Below are 20,010 nucleotides of genomic sequence, written 5' to 3'. Positions count from 1 at the left end.
TATTACTGTAGTTCTAAGGAAATTCTGAGAAGTAACGATTGGTGTTTGTGGGCAGGAGGATGGCTTTTATATGACCTTTTTTTACTGAAGCCAGATGTGTGTTGGCTGTCTAGATTATATGTTTCATTGATTTCCACCCCCATGGCAATATCCATTGCAATACTGGATGTGTAGTAAAACCCCGTATTTTTATTACACATTTTTTCTTTACACATCAGTGCACCTTTCATATCCCTAATTGTGTTAAGCCAAAAAATACGGTGCTTCATGAATGTAAAAGATGGGAAAAGGGTTGTTCAGTCAGCTAAGACCAAGAAAATGGCACAGCCCAGGTTTTCTCTGGCTGGGTAGCAGGGAGCCTGGTGTAGGCAGTTGCCATAAAACTCTTATCAGTGTGTGCCTTTTCTGGCATGGGTTTAAACATCTCTGGGCAAGGGTGAGAGGAGTCCCCTCTGAAAGACGGAACTAATGAATGATTTAATTGTAGTTACTGTTCATCCCATAAGGTAATTGCTTAACTGGGTAGTTGTCTGTGTGTTTGAGATGAGTAACTGCCTCCTTCCAGGTACAGAACCTCTTTGGCTATAGGAATTTGGTGATAAATAGGGAAAGGGACTTAGGACTGGGTTGCAGAATGTGTAGGAATTCTTCCTGGGCAGTGCCCTGTGTGTGTGTTTTCACCACCATATCAGTTAATGATATGTGTAGTTTGGCATATATTGGTGCCTGTAAGGGCCCGGCCTTGACCATGGTAATTAAATCTCACAATAATGGTAACCAGATGACATGCTTATGTGCAGGTCAGAATTAAGAACAAATTACATGGACCATAACTGAGATTTTTTGCACTGGTACATTTGTACCCAGCTTGCAATTCCAAGCCGTTCTTTGGCTTAATTCTGTGATACGATTTCTGAGTTAGGCCAGTGACGTGAAGCCAAATTCTTCTAATTCAGGCATTAGATGTTTCTCAAAGAAATGAGGCGTCATTTTACTGACCAGGACATTTCTGAAGGAGCTAAATATGGTAGAAGGCCTTGTTCCCCTTTGTCTGAATAACTGCTGTGTTTCTATGAAGGTTTATCCGAAACATTTTAATGCTGTGGGAGCTGGCATTTCCAGTGGACCTGCCAAGAGAGGAATCCCTTCCTCCGAGGCAGCACAAATCAAATTAGCAAGGACTGAGTTCTTTCTTCTAATTGTGGGAGTTCTGTCAAATCTGTTTAATACTGAGATACAGCTGACCCACTTGTGTTTGGCACGTGTCATTGACCAGAAAAAAGCACAAGGTTCATCCATTGTTTAAGTTTGCAGCTTTGCTTTTGTTAAAAAGTTAACCAACCATTCATTTTTTTATGTGAATTTTTTTTCAGTATATTTTATTGTGATTAAAATATCCTACTGCAGTTTCGATCATAGTTGAGACTTAAAAGTGTCCTTAAAGACTTGTAAATCAAGATATTTATAAAAAGGAAAAGAAAGACAATATTTTCTTTGCAAATTAGGTGTCTTGGATGTTACTATGACATTGTTAATAACTGAATGCCATTAAATCTGTGATAAATTTGCACAATAAATGGATGTGAGGCTTGTGGGGGGGTTGGTTTGAGGAGGGAGCTGGTCGTGGGATGTCAAGCTTGGAAAGATATAGATCAGTGCTGTAGGACCAGAACTACAAACTCTGAGCTCTAGGGCCATGGGATTGTTGTGCTCTTAACTGGGCTGCAACAACTGGTCTCCAAAACTATGGTGAACATGGCTGTGTGAGTAAAAAATTGTTGTTACTGTTGGATTCTGGCTTTTTTTCACTTGGATTTTTAACACGTTATTATTTCACAAGCATTTGGATAGAGGCATAATGATGTGTCCTCATGTCTTCTGTTCTGTTACTGTTGAGGAGTGGAAAGGTTAATTTTTTAAAAAAGTCTCTCCAAAACCATTGCACCAGAGTTGCAAGTGACTTGTTGGCAGGGTATATTCTAGTTGATATCACCAAATCCAAGTGCAGGCAGGGCATGACTCCCTGCCGAGCAGGAGACGACTTCTTGCCAGGAAGACTTGTTTTAGCGCAAAAGAAAGGCCAAAGGCACTGAGAGCCAGGGGTTGAGTCTCCTTTAATCTGTGTCTGGATATTCAGGGCTGTGAGGTGAGCACTCCTCTCTGGAGTAGCTGCTGCCTGTGTGTGACAGTCACATAGGTGGGGACTCTTCCAAAGCTGCCACTGGAGAGCCTTGTCTCAGCAACCCCCCTGGGATTTCAATCCGCATTTCCAGCCTCGCGTCTGCATCTCCTCAACACCCCTTCAGGCAGAGTATCACTTTTGGGAAATGCTGTGGCAATTTCTATACCCATAGGAGAAGGAAGTAATCAAAGTTCAGCATGGCTAAAAACAGCCAATGATATTTGTCAGTTCACCATGAGAGAGTGAAAATAGCACAGTTTTCTACAGTTTTACAGTCTTTTTTTTTTTTTTTTTGGGAACCCAAAGATTCTAAGAAAGTGGGGTTTAATATGGCTGTGACTGAAGGAGATGAGAGGAAGAAATAGTTTTGCACAGAACAACCTTTGAATTTACCAACAGCTGGAGGAGAGCTGTGGCATTTGCCCTCCTGTATTTTCTTGTTAGGCTTTTTGTCAGCAGGGAATGGAAAATACTCATTGAAAGTATGGAATGATTGAAAGAATGTCTCTTTCTGAGTACATTTTAGGTTTTAATTTTTTATGACTTATTTCAGCTGTTAAAACTCGGCTCTTTTTCTCCTGACTTGATTCCAGCTGTTAAAATACCACTTTATAACAGGCATTTCTGGTATTGCTCCTTACTGGCATGAGCTTGAATTTTTTACTGCTGAATTTTGTACTTTTAAATACCATTTCATTATATACTTCTGACTTCCAAATGATTTCTGGATAATAATATTGTACACAGCCTGTTTCCTCTCCTCTGTAGCCTTTTAACTAGTCATTGGCCAGGGGCAAATGACCTGTTTTTCAAGTTTTGGCAGCCACTGGAATGATGCTAGTATCTGTGTAACTGGATCAATGCCTGGAGGAGCTGTTTGGAGCCCATAATTTGCTGACATGACATAATTTTTCCCCCCAATCATTATGTGATTTAAAACTCCTCTAGCACAGCAATTTAAAGAAATTTTATTCTCGAAATATCTTACATAAGGAAAAAAACCCCCACCCAGATGACATTGTTCCAAGATTATTGTGCATTTTCTGTTTAATTCTGTTAAATACGTTTGAGTACACTGGGTCTTTTTTTATTTTTCTGAAAATATGTATTAATTTGCTCAAGGAGATGTAGATTTTTGTATAACACTGCAGAGAATCAGTCTGGCACAGCTGGTAAGTTTTTGCTGTGTATGTGGTAAACAGTAATAAATTGAGGCCAGTGTAGCTTTTGTTGTGTGCAGGTCATTTTTTGCATGAATATACGATATGCTCCGTGCATATAATAGATCTAAATAAATACTTATTTCAGAGAGGCCCAACTTGGGCATCTCCACTACACACTGGATTTTTTTGATGGATTGCACTTGGCTCCTCAAGACCTATTCATTTAAATCAAGGTCAGTGGCAGTAATCTCTTGGTGCAATGTCAATCTCAATTATAGTGGGGATAGCATAATGAAATTGAAGTATGATTTTAGGTAGATACATTTCAAATAACTTAACTTGACATTTGACCTAAATAGAAATGCATATTCGTGATGAATGTATTTGAAAGTATTAGGATACAAAGTAGTGCAGTGGTATTGAATAGTAGTATATCTGTAACCAAAATCCTGGAAAATTTGTTATTTAAAATATTTTTAACAGTGATCCATATATATTTTAATTTCTAACAATAAATTAATTTTATTCTTGAAATAATGTGGAATTCTGTCCCTTTTCACATACTGTGAAAAGACTCCCTAATAATTTATTTGCCATCAGGGTGGAAGAGAAATTGAATGTGGTTCAGAGCACCTTGAGACTGCTGTTCAAGTGGATTTATTATTTTCAACATACTTTTTAGTCACTGTAATTATGATCTCTGCAAGGCACTGGGTATCGTACGGACTATCAGATCTTCTAATTGGCAGTAGAGAGATACTCTTTAGAAGTTGCAATGTCGGAACTGAAAAGTAGGCCGGTGTAAGTCTGGTGGGAGATAGTAGTTTAAAACAGTGTCTGGATGCATTTGGTTGCTTTATAATAACATTACACATGTAAATATAAATGTGTTGTCCCTCTGTCTGTAGACATCAGGTTCTCTGCTTTTACAAACTCAAGGTGCATCTTGAAATGTGTGTCCCAAGCCAAGGGTTACACTTGGATAACAAGACCATCTGTATTATCAGTGTGATATTGCAGAGCATATTAAATCTCACGTCATCACAGATGCGTTCTTCAAGCTTAAACAAAAAGGGGAAGATTACTTTGTAATTTGGTTTTGACTGGGTTTTGTTTTGGGGTTTTTTGGGGGCTTTTTGGGTTTTTGTTTGGTTTTTTTTTGTTTTGTTTTTGTTTTTTTTTTTACTGGTTAGTTACTATGTTTGTTGAGTTTGATAAACACTTTTTGACACCTTTGTGCCCCGTCTTAAGGTTTTTTGTTTCCCTCTTCTCTGGGGTATATAAGTGCATGGTTACCCCTGCCTTTGGCTAGAGATAAGAGATCCACTGTGCAATGGATGAATAACAAAGACCTGAACTCCAGGACTTCTTTACAAGTTTATGGTCCTTAGTTGTGATGTATTATCATGACCTCCTGTTTTTCTTTTTGTCAATAGGATCTGTTTTTACGCTAAAAGTTCAAGTAAATGACATCATCAGTCATCAGTACCTGCGACAAGCGGTGGTGGAGGTGTTTGTGAACTACACCTTGACAAATTCTACTCTTACTGGGAACAATGGAGCAGTGTTAATAAAAGTCCCCTACAAATTAGGATTAAGCTTAACTATTGTCTCATACAAGGATGGCTACCTGCTGACACCTTTGCCTTGGAAGACTGCAAGAATTCCAAGTACGTAAGCATCTTACAGTCCTATTATTAAACTGTATCTGGCAGTAATTAAATTTCTCTCCCAAGCTGTCTGGGTAGTTGCTGTCAGCTGAACATGACTCAGTGAAGTCAGTCAAGGGAGGTGATGCCTGTCAATGCAGATCTAAGGGTGAACGGTCTGTTAAACTTGTCAAAATTCTGATTACTCTAAAACACAAAATAGCCCTTTCTAAATCTAAGTAGGTTATGTTGTGACACACAGTGAATTCTTAGAAATTTTTTTGCCTAGATTTAGCAAAGAGCTGTTAATGTGTTCTGACAAAAATCCTGTTGACCTGAGTGATTCCTGGAGTGCCAATGCTTTTTGTCCTCTATGACAGGTATAACCTGTTGTTACAGCTCCCCTTAAGCAGTGTTTCCTCACAGGTTTTCTTGTTTAACTACTGCATACTCTTAAAAAGGTACATGATTTTTTTTAAAAAAAGAGACTTTTAAGAATTCTAGTCACTGTTTATCCATAGAAGGTATAAAACAGTAGCAAACATTCAACAGAGGTCTTTCTGCCTAAACACTAAAATTGCTGCTCTGGATAACAGGAGTAACTTATTTAGTCTTCATGTACTCTCTGGTTTATTAAGTGCTCTGTTCAATATTTCTTTGGATTTGGAGACCTTGGAGGATTTTTTTTGGTTGCACGATGTAACAGATATTACCATTTTCCACAGTATACTCGTCCGTGACGCTCTCATTATTCCCACAAAGTCAAGCTAATATATGGCTGTTTGAAGATACTGTCTTAATTACTGGAAAACTGTCTGGTAAGTTCTGTGTATGCAGACTGTAATTAAACACTTTGTGATAGCCATCTGTACACACATGGAAAAAAATTAAGCATCATCTTATTCTCATGTAATACCTATCCACTCAAAGCCAGATTTTCTGTTAATTACGTAGCTGTATGAGGGACTGTGACAAGTGCTAGACTGGAAATACATAAATCATGGAGAAAGCGGGTGAAAACAGGTTGTTATGCTAAGTGGATTTCTGAAGAGTAGTAAAAACACTGTTTGTGTGTTTTACTGTGGCTAAGACAAAATATTACTCTTTTACAGATGCCAAATCTCAACTGAGTGTTCAGTTTCCAAAATCTTTAATAAAGTTTCCAACGAATCATATTGCAAATGTTACAGCCTATCTGACAGTGCCAGAGCAATTTTTGAAAGTGGACAGCTTTCTCTATACAACAGGAATTATTCTAAATAAATCAGGTATGTGAGTATGTTGGTTAAGAATTCCTATAAAAAAAGATTATAATATTAAAATGCATATGAGTGCACAGTGTTTCAGAAAAACATATGCTTAATTTAAGAGGGCTTGAACCTGTTTCCATTATATTAAATCACAAAGCTTTGTTCCATAGGAGTAAGCTATAAACACATCAGGTGAGTAATCAGTGTTACTCTATGTTGGTCCTTGTAGTATGAGAACGTATCTTGGTGCACTGAAATACTCCTTCAGAGTCTGCTTTCACATATATATATATATATATACATATATATATATATATATGTATATATATATATATATATATGTTCAGGATTTCATGAGACTGGAATTGGTTTAGTAAACACCTTAAAAATGCAATTATAGCCAGACTGTAAACTAGGTGAACCTAAAGAAATCAGTGTAACAGCAGCCATTGACTTCAGCTGTGGGGATTCTGCATTTTCACTGGAGTGATTGGTTCTAGGGCGTTGCACCCAGCACAAAGATTGTGTGGAACATCTTGCTTGGCTCACAGTCAGTCAGTCTGGGCAAGTTTGGGACCAAGTGGTCCCTGTGTATACGGCGCACAGTTGTAATAATGTTTTTTGTTCATCTGTTTCGCTGGAGAAGCACTAAGTGGTTTCATGAGTCATAACTCTGCTCTTATACCACTGGATTTTTTAGTATTTGTCATTCTATCAGATAGTTTTTTAATTTGCCTAAGTGCAGTAACCTCTGGTAGGTTGTACTGTGTGCAGTTCCATCTTTCTTTTGTTCTTTTCTTTCTATTCCCAGTAGATCTGAAGTCATGAGGCTCTGAAATTCATTGTAGTGCATGAAGAGGGCACTCCATGGCTTATTTAAACTCGTTATACTCTATTCTTTAATTTTCATTCCATCAAAGGCATCATATATACTGATATTTTGACATAGATATTTTAAAATCTTTTGTTATCAGTATTTCATCTCTTTAAATGGAAGGCAGAAGGGAAGAAGCATAGGAGACTAAGCAGTGTTTATCCTCTTTGAGTTTTCCCTTCAATTTGTCTGGCATGTGTTTTAAATTATTCATATACCCCTAAAGGAATAGGCTTCGTTTTAGGGCAGGTGGAAGCTAATTGATATCTGATGTGCCAGTTCTCTCACAACCAGCTTCTAACAGCCTGCATAGATTTAACATTATTCTGCTGCTTACTAATTCTGTTTCAGCTTCTCTCACCATCTTGTCATATTGGGCATTCTGGAGCATTTGCAAACTGCTGAAAGGGAAACAAAGGAAAGATACTTTCAGGCTGCTTTGTAAATGCAACATTTCCTCTGAGTGCTTTGACAAGCCTCATGATTACCTATTCAGTTAATTCTGGCTGCCAAATTAGGAAATTAATCCTTACAGGAGGAGTTCCATATGCCTTCAGTTTGATTCAATGTTATGTACATTGTGATTATACCAAAATTCTTGTATGATCTGTATTTCACATCAGTTAGGTGTTTTGCAACCTCATTATCTGAGGGGAAAAACCCTCCTTCCCCCATCCCAAGACAAGTTTTGCCTCATTGTTAATTCTACAGTCGGCATAGAACCTGGATGTTGCAAATCTGTTTCTCTTACAGCATTAGTATAGAAATGACTGTGTTTTGTTTTAATCATAGGTTGTTAAAAGTTCAGAAGAAAAGTAATGTTGATTTTTATTTGACCAAATTGATAACAGCTGACTGTGTAGCTGGATGTAGATGAGGACTTGCCTTTAGTAGCTTAATTCTTAATTTGTTTCTTTTAAAATAAACTATGAATGGAAAATTACAAGAGATTTCTTGTTTTCAGGTTTCAAAAGCATGGAATTAACTCCTCTTGCTGCCATATGTGTAAATGTTCTTTTGGCTGGGAAAGAACTGAATGTAAATGGTCCTATTCAGGTTACACTTCCTCTTCCCACAACTACTGTAAAATCAGGAGATGCTGTACCTGCCTGGACATTCGATATGAAAATTGGTAAGTGGGTTAAGTTATTTGTTATTCTGCCTTCCAGCACACGCCTGTAGTTTTGGGCACACGGCACTGCAGGTCATGGAACAGTGATGGCACTATTCTAAGAAGTGATGGTCAATAGATGGTCAATTTTCTTAAGGGACTACCTTGAATTGTTAGTTCAAAAAGCTTTGGTAAAATTCATTAGCATTCCTCTTGCCTGCTTTTTTAATGTGCTGGATTTTTATTTTCGTGGGAGGTTGAGTATTCACAGAACATATATTTTAGATGATGTTAAATTTCAAGCCTAGTAATTTTGTGAATTCCTTCTTATAAGAAAGCAAACCAGAACTGAAGGTTTGGATGCTTTGTTTCCTAGACTGTAGCTCTAAAGATCCTTTGATGCTAGAACTGGAATAGATGTTGCTTCAGTTAACAAAAACAATTCAGAAAGTGAAATGAAGGGGAAATAAGAGTTATTCAAGGGAACAACATCGTTCTTCCAAAATGCAAAGAGGAGGCTGGGGATTAGTCATTCTAAAGCTTTTGTCATCCCTTCATGTCTAATTTTAGTCAGGAGTGAGTAATGAGCTACATCCACATAACCCATTTAGATGACCTGTATTAGGTGTGGGTGCATTAATGTCCTGATTGTCCTACATTGTACCTTATGGTTGCCATCACACTTCAGCTTGAAATATGCAAGTGAGTTAGGAGGGCATGTGCTGCTCCTTATCAAGGCAAAAAGCTTTTGTCCAGCTGTTGGAAGTACAGGAGAGGGACACCAGCTCTAACAAAGTGTTGTTTATGTGTTCAAGAAACTGATCATCTTAATGGAGAACAACTGAAGAACATGGATTTGAATTAAGAACATGCTAATAAAATTTGGCTAGGCTGTCTTGTGGGGAAAAAAGTAAATAGGATAAGTTTTGGCATAGAAGATTAAGTCTGTCTATACACCTAGAATACTTTAGAGGGGTAACTGGTGGGAAGAGATGGCATTTTTCATCAAATAAAGGGTTTTAGTCTGAGGTGGCAAAATATCACCCAGGGTTTAAATTTCTTACTGCCACAGCCACTTTTGCCAGCTCCTGTGCTCATCCTGTGCTGAGCTGCTTTAACTCCCTAAACAAAGCTAAGTCAACACTGTTGTTAAAACAACGAGTTGACAGAACTGGAGCAGCACAGGATCAGGTCAGAATATAAACCAGTGTAAGGTGTTTGTTATGTGGGTGTTGAGGGTCCTTCTCAGCATTCCTACGTAGGCATGTTGGCCTTGGGAGTAAAACAGGAGCCAGGATCATGGCATGCTGATCCAAAACCCAGTAAAACCAGTTGTTTTTTTCCTCTCCAATGGGATGTACTTTGACAGAGATTCCAGAAAGGCAAATTGTTTGTAATGGATACTCTCTGAGGTGTACTGTTCACATGGAGCCTTCACTGCTGCTTGCTGAGGAGAGGGCAAGGAGGATGGCAAAAAAGGACAGAAACTTTTGGGGCATAACTTAACTTGAACTTTTTCTCCCATTTCTTCCTTTCTTACAGTAAAAATTTGCAACTGTATTCACTTTCTGGATGTTTATTCTTAAATATGTTTCTTTTATTTTTTACCTTTGATCCAACACATGAAAAATGACTTTTTCCCAAGGTAACTGAGTAATTGCAAGGCATGCTGTAGTCAAGGTTCTGGTGACTGAGGGCAGCTGAACGCCTCATCTCTGCAGCAAGCATTCCAGAGCATCCATAAGGAGCAGCAGGCCCTCATCTGAGCTGAATGCATAGCTCCTGCTGCACTCAGTAATGAGGCTCTGGCATCCAAGATGTTGCATGCGGGATGTCCCCAGCAAGACACTGACACAATTTTTAACTCTAAAGTCCTTGGGTAATGTGTTATGATGGTAATCAGAGCTCCCATGTCAGTATTGGAAGTGGCAAGGGAACAGGTCTGTGTGGGCTGACCCATATGCACCAGGAAAAAGATAGAAACTGCTTTCACAGGTCTGCCTGTGCAGTGTTCCCTGGGGTTACTCCAAGTGTAGTAGTACTGAGACTGTTCCTGGAAAATGAGCTTTGGTAATTGTACTCCAGCTGCTGTAAATGCAGAATTTGTTGATCTGTATTGAGTATGTCTTCCTTCTCACTAAATATTTTGCTGCATTAGTGCTAAAAGTGCTTTGTGGATTTTAATAGAATTACAAAAACCAGAAAGCTTGCATTCAACATTAAATTGAGAATTATATCCTTCTGCTTGAATGGCAGTAAAGCATAGAGAAAATGGGCTTACTCATTAATCACATTTTAATATTTTTTCTTAATACCTAGTATTTTCTATGGAGTATATTGGGGGAAGATGTAATTTACAGAAAAGGACAGCAAACAGTGTATAGCTTCTTATGGATTTGTTCAGTTAAGATAGAACTTCTGGACACCTAGAAATTATTTTTGCCTTTTATACAATGCTTGCTGGTATTACTCCTGACTCTGGGCAACGTTTCTCAGGTGGCTGAGAAAGCACTTTCAGAGCTCTAGGTGGTTGCTGCTGCCCTTCCCCTCTGCCAGCCATCACAAGCACCAGGAGAAAGCCGCATGTTTTACTGCTAAGTGATATTTTCTCTGTGTGTGCCTGTGCATGTGAGCATCTGTGGCAGGCATCCATCCTCATCTTTACCTCCTGGCTGGGAGATATTTACTTTTGCTTTGCTGAAAGAAGGGTCCTGGAAGAAAATAGAACTGAAATTCATATAAGCTCCATCTGACATGAGCTATACGGTTTTCATACTTCGATTACTGGTGTTTAAAAAAACTGGTGGTTGTCTCTACCTCTCAGTATTTGCAGGTTGAATATGTAAGGTTGGTTACATGAGGATGTTTTCTGTCCTTAGAATTTCACAGATGGCCCACAATAAATGTGTTTAAGTGAATTAAGTATAATTCTCCCTCTTCTAATGGATGCTTTATTAATTGTAGAAACGGGCATACCATAATACCTGTCCCATGTGTTGCCAAACAGATGGTGTGTCCTAACAATAGCACTTCCTTGGGCTAAGTGAACTGTTACAGCCTTGGGGCAGGGAGAAGGAGAGAAACATTCAAGACAAACATTGTTTATCCTATTGCAGCTTAATAAGATTAAAATGTTTTCCCACTAAGTTCTGCTAGCTGATGGTAAACTTGTGTTCACATGCATCAGTTAACCTGCTCCCTCATTTTTTAGTCTTGGCCTTCATGCATGCTTAAGGTCATATAATAGGCTTTCTCAAATTATTTGTGTGCATATCTATGTGCATATATGTAAAAGACATTTATTAATAGAAAATAAGTCATATTAATTTTACTTCTGGTAAGTAATGTTGATGCTTTGTTTCAAAGTAAACAGCCACAGAGGGATATTTGCAATGAAATTGTCAGGAGAGGAAGTTTGCCTGTTTAGCTAAAGCTGTGTAATAAACAATGGCTAAGTCAGAAGTTTCAGTTTTCTTATGACCTTGTGTATTTTTGGTAATAGCATAATTGCTGATGGTTTGAGGTATAGAAGAATCTTGCATGGCATGTGCAATGTTTGTCCTTTTTTTCCCCCCAGGTGCTTGGGTAAACCGTGGGCTAGGAATGGTCAAGGAAGTGGATGGTCAGTTAGTATGGACATACACTGCTCAACACCTGGGCTACTGGATAGCAGCTCCACTGCCTGGAACGAGAGGTATGGCAACAACTGGCCAAGCAATTGCTGAATGCCCCACGTAAGGCTGTCAGTTTGATTTCTTTATTTAATAGCAGGAAGGGAGAAGTGACATGCAGCTTCTTCACTTGGATAACGTTTGTTTGAGTCCTTACAGTGATTTTCTTGCATGTTTTGTAAATTCATATGAAGGAATCTATCAGAGAAACAGTATGTCTGATTCCAAAACCAGGTAGGACTCTCTGACAGAGTGCTAAGTAGAAAATGTAGACCACTTTTCTAAGTTAGTTTGGACAATTAATACAAATATAATTTGTCTGGAATGAGGTAGATGTCATGGTAAGGCTTTAGTACTTGAGATGAACCTATCATTATATTGTAACCTGTTTGTATATTTTCTAGTTTGCTGAAATAGCAAGGGGAAAAGGGAAGGATGAACATAATGCCATTGGAACACAAAATCACTGGAAAAGTACCGTTCAGTTTATTAGCTCTGCACATCAAGTGGAATCATTTGGTTTTAAGAACTAATGCTTGTCTGGTTTTGTTTGACAATCTAGAATCCATTATTAGTGCTGTTTCCAAGGACATAACAGCCTATCACACAGTGTTCCTTACGGCCATACTGGGAGGAACTCTTGTCATTATCATTGGATTTTTTGCTGTTCTTCTTTGTTACTGCAGGTAAGCAAAAAGAAGTTTCAGTGGGCTCATTATGAGTAGAGTTTGAGGTTGATAAAATAGCCTTTTCAGGTTAAGACTTGTTTCCTTAGCTAAACTATAATGGGTAGCCTAAAATTTTTTAAGAAATTACAGTTACAGAATTTCATTTTAAGTTTGTGATATCTCATTACACTATGACTTCTTAACCAAAGTCTAACCTTCAGCTTTGCTAGTCAACAGTCCAGTATTTTGTAGTATGCTCTGCAGTCACCTTACTTCTCTTTTGCATAGGGATAAATGTCGTCGCACACAGAAGAAGGAAAAAAACACAACTAAGCTGGAGGTCATAAAAAAAGATCAGACAACGTCAACAACTCACATAAATCACATCAATGCTGTGAAAGGGTCTTTAAAGTTGGAGGATAAGTCACAGTTATATACACCGAAGATTTCTTCATACAGCCCTCAAAGAAGGCTGTCCATAGACACAGAAGACGGAAAATCACAAGACAATTTTAAAATCTACACAGAGGATGCTTCTTACCAGTCATCCTGTCAGACTGGTCAGGCAAGAAATTCAGCCCATTCAGTGGAGCCTAATGCTGGAGTGAGGCTTTTACAGCAGCCAAAGCACAGTAACAGTGCTATTTCCCAGGCTCCTAGGGACATTCCAGACCAAAACAGATACCTTTCACTGAAAGAGGAGATATATGGGCTTTCCCACATCCCAGAACATCTAATGCATATTTACAATCAGCCTATTGCTATTCTTCAAACCTCAGACCTTTTCCACTCCCCAGAACAACTGCATCCTGCTAAATCAGCAACTTTGCCAAGGAAAGGGCAGCTGGTGTATGGCCCCATGATGGAACCCATGAATCGCGACAATTACATGCAAACACTCCCCAAAATGCCAGTGCACTCTCATCCCCAGCCTTCTGCCTGCAGAGATGAAAACAGTACCCTGGGTGGTGAAGAGGGCTTACCTTCCCAAACATCCAACTGGAGCCGGTACACCAACAGCTTACTGGAATCTGTCTCTGTTCCTGGGACATTGAATGAAGCAGTTGTAATGACTCCATTTTCATCTGAACTTCAAGGTATTTCGGAACAAACATTGCTGGAACTCTCTAAAGGAAAACCATCTCCACATCCTCGAGCATGGTTTGTGTCCCTGGATGGAAAACCAATTGCTCAAGTGAGGCATTCCTTCATAGATCTGAAAAAGGGCAAAAAAACAGAGAGTAATGATACTAGTCTGGACTCTGGTGTGGACATGAATGAGCATCATCCTAGCAGGAAACTGGAGAGAGAGAAAACTTTCATTAAAAGTATGCCACATTCTAAGATTCTTTACTTGGAAGATCTGGATCTGAGTAGCAGTGAAAGTGGGACCACTGTTTGCACTCCAGAGGACCAGGCTGTGAGGCACATTATGGAAGGAGGGAATGGGCCAGTCATAGAACAGCATGATGAGGAAGGTCTAAGAAAAAAATCTCTACCAGGAAGTCATGAGTCTGGTATCCCTTCTGCTAAAAAAAGGGATAGACCACCTCTAATGAAAAGAGATAGCAAAACCAATATCTGGAAGAAAAGAGAGGAGAGGCCCCTTATTCCTATAAATTAAAACACAATGTGCTTTGTGCTTTTGCTCTCCCTGCTGGTTGTTGACCTCTTGGCTGCTTCTGTAATTCTGCAGTGTTGGGTTTACAAGGGAAAAGTTGTTTTCTAGTATAAAAAGTTTCCTTTTTTTAACGTACAGATTGAGTTACTAAACTTCAGCTGGGCAATTGATATTCCATGCAAATTGAAAACAGGGAAATGCTACTTGTAAACTTTTCCAGTTCCTGATTTTATTGGCAGTATGGGGAAGGCCCACATTTTAATTAGCCTGTCATTCTTGGACACACCTTTGGGAATGCACAGTGAGAAATGTAGGCACATGTTTTAATATTTTTGTACTTGTTGCTAATGTGATGGTAGCCTAGTTAAAGCCATTCCTCAGCCTTGTTCCTAATCAACGTCACCATTCTGTACAGCATTTTATATGTGAACTTTTCTAGGGATCTGTTACTACTTCTTTGTACAATGTGAAATGTTTCATCCGTTGGTCCCACAACACCAGCAGATGAGCTCTGTTGGATTTATCAGCGGAGCTCTATAGCATTACTGCCCTCCCTGTGTGGCCATCCATGTGCAATTCCATACAACAGTGGGGGAAGGGGGAAGTGTACAAGCTCTGTGGCCACTGCAGTTCACGGTCCACGCTATCTTAAGATGTTGCCCATCTGCTTTGTTTGAATCTGCTTTGTTATGGCCCATGGAAGTTGAAGACTGACATCAGTTGTGAAGTATCTATGTCCAGCAGAAAAGGACTGGTTCTGGTAGCATTTGAAGCTGCAGCTACTCCTGATCCCAGTGTCTTGTTTTGGCTTCTTTGTCAGTGAACATCTTCTCTTCTGCATGCTGTTGGGCCAATTGTGCTCCACAATATAGCCTTGAATTTCTGCATATTTATAAGCGAGAGTTTGGCCCATGATGAAGTGTGTAAGATTAGACAAATTATGCCTTGGAAATAGTTTCTTGAGCAGGAAAGCTCGGCACTGTTGCTTTTTATTTTATGTTTAAAACAATGGGAGATCATTTGAGGTTTATGTGCCTACATTTTGCCAGCCTGAGCTGCTTTTATCTAGGTTTGCAGAGGAGTTAAGCAGGCTTTAAAAGTTGGGGGGAGGGTTACAAGCATGAGACAGAAGATTGCAAAATTTGGTCTATAATGCAATATAAATACTACTTATGACTCATCTTAGAGTTAAATTTACCAAAAGTCATGAATGCATGAATTGTAACTAAGATATGTATAGAGGAAGGAAAGGCCATCAAAATATTCTTTAATTTTAATGTTCATCTTGTCAAAGTGATCATTTCAACTTTGGCTAACAGAAAAATGGATGCATCTCTTAATGTGCTTCATACAGTATACAGAATGTATTTCTGTGGCTTTGAGGCTGTTTCCCCGGTGAAATAAGTTCCAGCATTTTGGCTTTGGCAGTTTGATTATAAATCATCCTAAAAAGGCTTTATAAATATTTCCCTTAGAGCTTGGTTAAGGTTCTGTACCAAGACCCAAACATACAATGCCTATATTTGAATTGTGGTGTGAACAGTGCTTGGTTGTCTGCCCTGTAGTACACTCAAGAGTTGGGAAGTATCCTATGCAGCTGGGCTTCTGGGAATATTTACTCAGGAAATATTACTGTGAAATATGTCTGTTGTGTTGGGATTGTCAGTTGTCTGGTGCTGTTTCTAGAAGAATATGTAAGGTAACCACGATGGTACTAGCAATGCATCAGTCCAAATTCTGGTGAGCAGTTGCTTCATGAATGAAGTGTTCCTATTGAGTTCACAAGTATGAAAGTGCAAATTGAGTTCGAAATAAGTGTGTGTGTGGTGGGTTGACCTTGGCTGGATGCCGGGTGCCCATCAAGCCTCTCTGTCACTCCCCTTTCCCAGCTGGACAGGGGGACAGAAAATAACTCCTAGTTGGAAAACAACTCCTAGATTGAGATAAGGTAGTTTGCTAAAGCAAAAGCAAAAGTTTGCGTGTGCACAAAGAGGAAAAAAAATAGTCTCTCCTTCTCATCAGCGAGCAATGTGTGGCCACTTCCTGGGCTGCTTCAACACGTGTAGTCGTTGCTCCAGATGGCAAACCTTGTAAATAACAAATGCCCCCACTTCCTCCTCCTTTCCTTAGCTTTTATATCTGAGCTGACATCATATGGTATGGAATATCCCTTTGGTTAATTTGGGTCAGCTGGCCTGGCTATGTCCCCTGCCAGGATCTTGCCCACCCCCAGCCTGCTGATTGGCAGGCAATGTTGAGAGTCAGCACTGATGCTGTGCCAGCCCTGCCCAGCAGTAGCCAAAATACTGGTGTGTTATGAACACCTTTCCAGCTCCCAGTGGAAAGCACGGTGCTGGGAAAGCTGCTATGGGAAATGAACTCCAGCTCAGTCACACCCAATATCCATGGGCATCACCATCACAGATGGGAATCTCGGCTCCGGCACCTGGAGCACCTCCTCACCCTCCTTCTCCACCGACCTTGGTGTCTTGCAGAGTTGTTCCTCTCACATATTCTCACCCCACTCTTCTCTGGCCACAATTACATCTGCACAGTAACTTTTTTCCTTCTCACATCTGTTATCACAGAGGTGTTATCATCATTTCTGATTGGCCCAGCCTTGGTCAGCAGCGGCTCTGTCCTGGAGCTGCTAGCATAGGGGAAGCTTCTGGCAGCTTCTCACAGAAGCCACCCATGTAGACCCCCCCACTACCAAAACCTGGCCACTCAAACTTAATACACATGGTGAAGCAGCTGCAACCTGCAACCCATGGCGTGCAGATATCCACCTGCAGCCTGTGGAGGATGCATGAAGGAGGCTGTGAACCTACAGGAAATCTGTGCTTCAGTGGGCTCCTGGCAGGACCTGTGGACATGCAGAGAGAGCAGCACACCCTGGAGCAGGTTTCCTGGTAGGACTTGTGGCCCTGTGGGGGACTCGTGCTGGAGGCAGGCCGTGCCTGAAGGACTGCACTCTGTGGAAGAGTGAGCCACGTTGGCGCAGTTTGTGGAGAACTGTTGCCCGTGAGAAGGATTCAAGTTGGAGAAGTTCATGGAGAGCAGCCTCCTGTGGGAGGGACCCTGCACTGGAGCAGGGGAAGGACTTCTGTCCCTGAGCAGCGGCAGAAACCACGGGTGATGAACGGACCATTCCTGTCTCCCTGTGTCACTGCAGGGAGGAAGTAGAGCTGGGAAAGAGGGAGGGGTGGGGGGAAGGTGTTTCTAAGATTTATTTTACTTCTCATTATCCTGCTCTGATTTTGTCAGTAATAAATTCAGTTAATATCCCCAAGCTGAGTAAGTCTGTTTTGCCTGTGACGGTATTCAGTGAGTGATCTCTCCCAGTCCTTATCTCAATTAATGAACTTTTCATTATATTTTCTCTCCTCTGTCCACTTTGTCCAAGGGATTGGTAGAGTGGCTTTGGTGGGTGCCTGGCATCCAGCCAGGGTCAAACCACTACGGTGTGCAAATAAGTCTGTAATTAAATTGGCCTATAGAACCTAAAAGAGGTTTAATTATGATTCATCTATTTCAGATGTGAAGATGGCTTGTCATATTAGCATACCTTCGGTTCTCTTTTTAGGTAACAGGAATTTTGTTGTCCAACACCAAATACATTTTCACAATACTTTTTTTTTATGTGCAGTTCTACTGGATTTTTTTATATGACTTCTTAGCCCCAGATATTGATAATTGCATCCTTTGCTTTATTATTTACATTAGTAGGAGTCAATTTATGTATGCACATTTCTTCTGAAAGCTGCTCTTAAGGTTCAATATTGCCCTGTTTGCAGAGTTGCATTGGTTCTGATGGCTCCCTTTTCAAAAAGAGATTATTATACATTCTGTTGAACATAATAGAAAATCCCTGACAAGCTAATGGTTTTGAGGAGTTCATATTAAATTCATATGTCTTTACTTGAAATTTTGTTCACCTACAATAATATTTCAGATTTTTTAATGCATTTTTCATTGTACGTACCAAAAAGACCTAATTTCTCAAACTTACTTGTATCATTTAAAAATACAGCCTACTGTAAATGGCTTTATTTACCTTGTTTCAAAGGAACCAGGTTTGGCACTCCATTGTTCTCGTTCTCTGACAGAGTATGTATCTGGTTGTCAAAGAAAAAGGATTAGAAATCCAACTCTAAAATGATTATGATTTATATTCACACAGAATATTTCAGAATATATTATCTCAGTCTTCACATTCTAGCTGTATGTTGGAATTTATGCACTGGAAAAACCTGTATTGCCTACTAGTGATTAGAATTCTTTTTGGTTTTAAATCATTAAAAGAAGGAGTTTGACTATGCTGAGCACTAAGAATTTTAATTCCACAAAAAATTCTACATGATGTTTAACATGTGGAGAAGACAGAATGTCACAGTGAAATTTGTGTTGGTAGTCAAACTAATGGTTTTCTGTATTTCTCTGTATGATTTCAACATATGAATTTATAGGAATCACTGAATTTCTTTTTTAAGATTTCTGTTGACTCTTTGTGGCATTAACAGACTGTTAAAATGCTGGTGCCGGAATTGGGCCTATACAATAATTACCAAGGATTTGTGGCATATAGCTCTTGGAAAGGCTGGGGAAACCTTCAGAGGTTTTGACTTCTTTGAATCTGGAGGTTGCTTACCTTGAGAATAAGAAGTGGGCCATGTCTGTGAGCCCCTTCTAAGGAGAGGGGAATGAGTAGGGAAAATTGGAAAGGATACAGCTTCTTTCTGATGCTAATTTGCAAACTGGTATGTATTTGTGCTTTGGTGGAATCAATTCTTTTTGAAGAACACAAATGTTTGCAAGACTTATGTCTCAGTTCTTCACAAGGCACTTCTTGAGCTGTCAGCTTTTGCAAGAAAATCCTTTATTTATGTACATATAGTTTTAAGTGCAAGCTCATTGACAGTAATTTTTAGATTGTTACCAAATGCTAGATATTTTAGAATTAAAAAAAAAAAGGTGGGGGAATCACTTAAAAATCACATCTGATTAAAAGAAAAAAATCTTTATAGTATGGTCAGAAAATAGAAGAACTCTGGTATTAGAAACCTGAAAGTAAAAATTATTATGTTGATTAGGGACATTATTTGCCAACATAAAGCTAGAGATGATGCGCCAAAAATAATCCAGGATGTAGGAATGTTTAGTTGTCTCCTTTGTTTTATGCAGTAATTTGTACCAAAGAGGATGAAATGAATGGGCACCAGTATAAATTTTTCTTGTTAGTTAAAAAAATGACACAGTTTCACAACGCTACTGATCTAACACTGTGTAAATGAAAAGGCAGTGCACTATGTCTGTTGTCTATTACTTTACATTAGGAAAATCTGGAGATAAATTAGCCTGCTGAAGTGCCTTTCTCTTTAATCAGACTTATTTTATCAGTGGGACACCTGACTATCTGAAAAGCACATTATGGTTTTTTTCTGTTAGCCAAAAAACCCCTGAATTCATACAATTATGTAGCTTTTATAATCTTTTAAAAGGCAGATCTAGTGTTCTTTATGTTGGAATACTGACTCCTGCATGCTGCTGATGATGGTAATTGTTGTAAACCCTGTTTTTTGTATTTTATGTTTGAAAAGAAATTAAAAGAAAATGTCTTTAGCAATCTGAACAGTAGTGTCTTTTTAAAATGCACATACGGGATCTGATTCAACTTCGTACATCAAGTGCAAGCATCTTGAAGTCACTGGACAAATATGAAACTGACTGGGATATTAACTACAAAAATGAAATAATATATATTTATATATAAACACTATTATAATGATAAAACTCCTTTTTTCAGCTGCTAACTTTGCTT

General features: G+C 39.2%; 1 protein-coding gene across 1 annotated transcript; it reads left to right on the top strand.

Moving 5' to 3' along the window:
* Positions 1-4,726: 4,726 nt before the first annotated feature.
* FAM171B (family with sequence similarity 171 member B) lies at positions 4,727-15,833 on the top strand. Its single transcript, XM_008630288.2, has 7 exons — positions 4,727-5,015; positions 5,720-5,812; positions 6,107-6,262; positions 8,083-8,250; positions 11,807-11,923; positions 12,463-12,586; positions 12,857-15,833. The coding sequence occupies exons 1-7, from the start codon at positions 4,742-4,744 to the stop codon at positions 14,190-14,192; spliced, it is 2,268 nt and encodes a 755-aa protein (XP_008628510.1). The 5' UTR covers positions 4,727-4,741; the 3' UTR covers positions 14,193-15,833.
* Positions 15,834-20,010: the final 4,177 nt, after the last annotated feature.

This window comes from Corvus brachyrhynchos, unplaced genomic scaffold, assembly GCF_000691975.1.
Source record: "Corvus brachyrhynchos isolate BGI_N302 unplaced genomic scaffold, ASM69197v1 scaffold370, whole genome shotgun sequence".
NCBI classification, from domain to species: domain Eukaryota; kingdom Metazoa; phylum Chordata; class Aves; order Passeriformes; family Corvidae; genus Corvus; species Corvus brachyrhynchos.
This window is presented reverse-complemented; position numbering and strand designations above follow the sequence as displayed.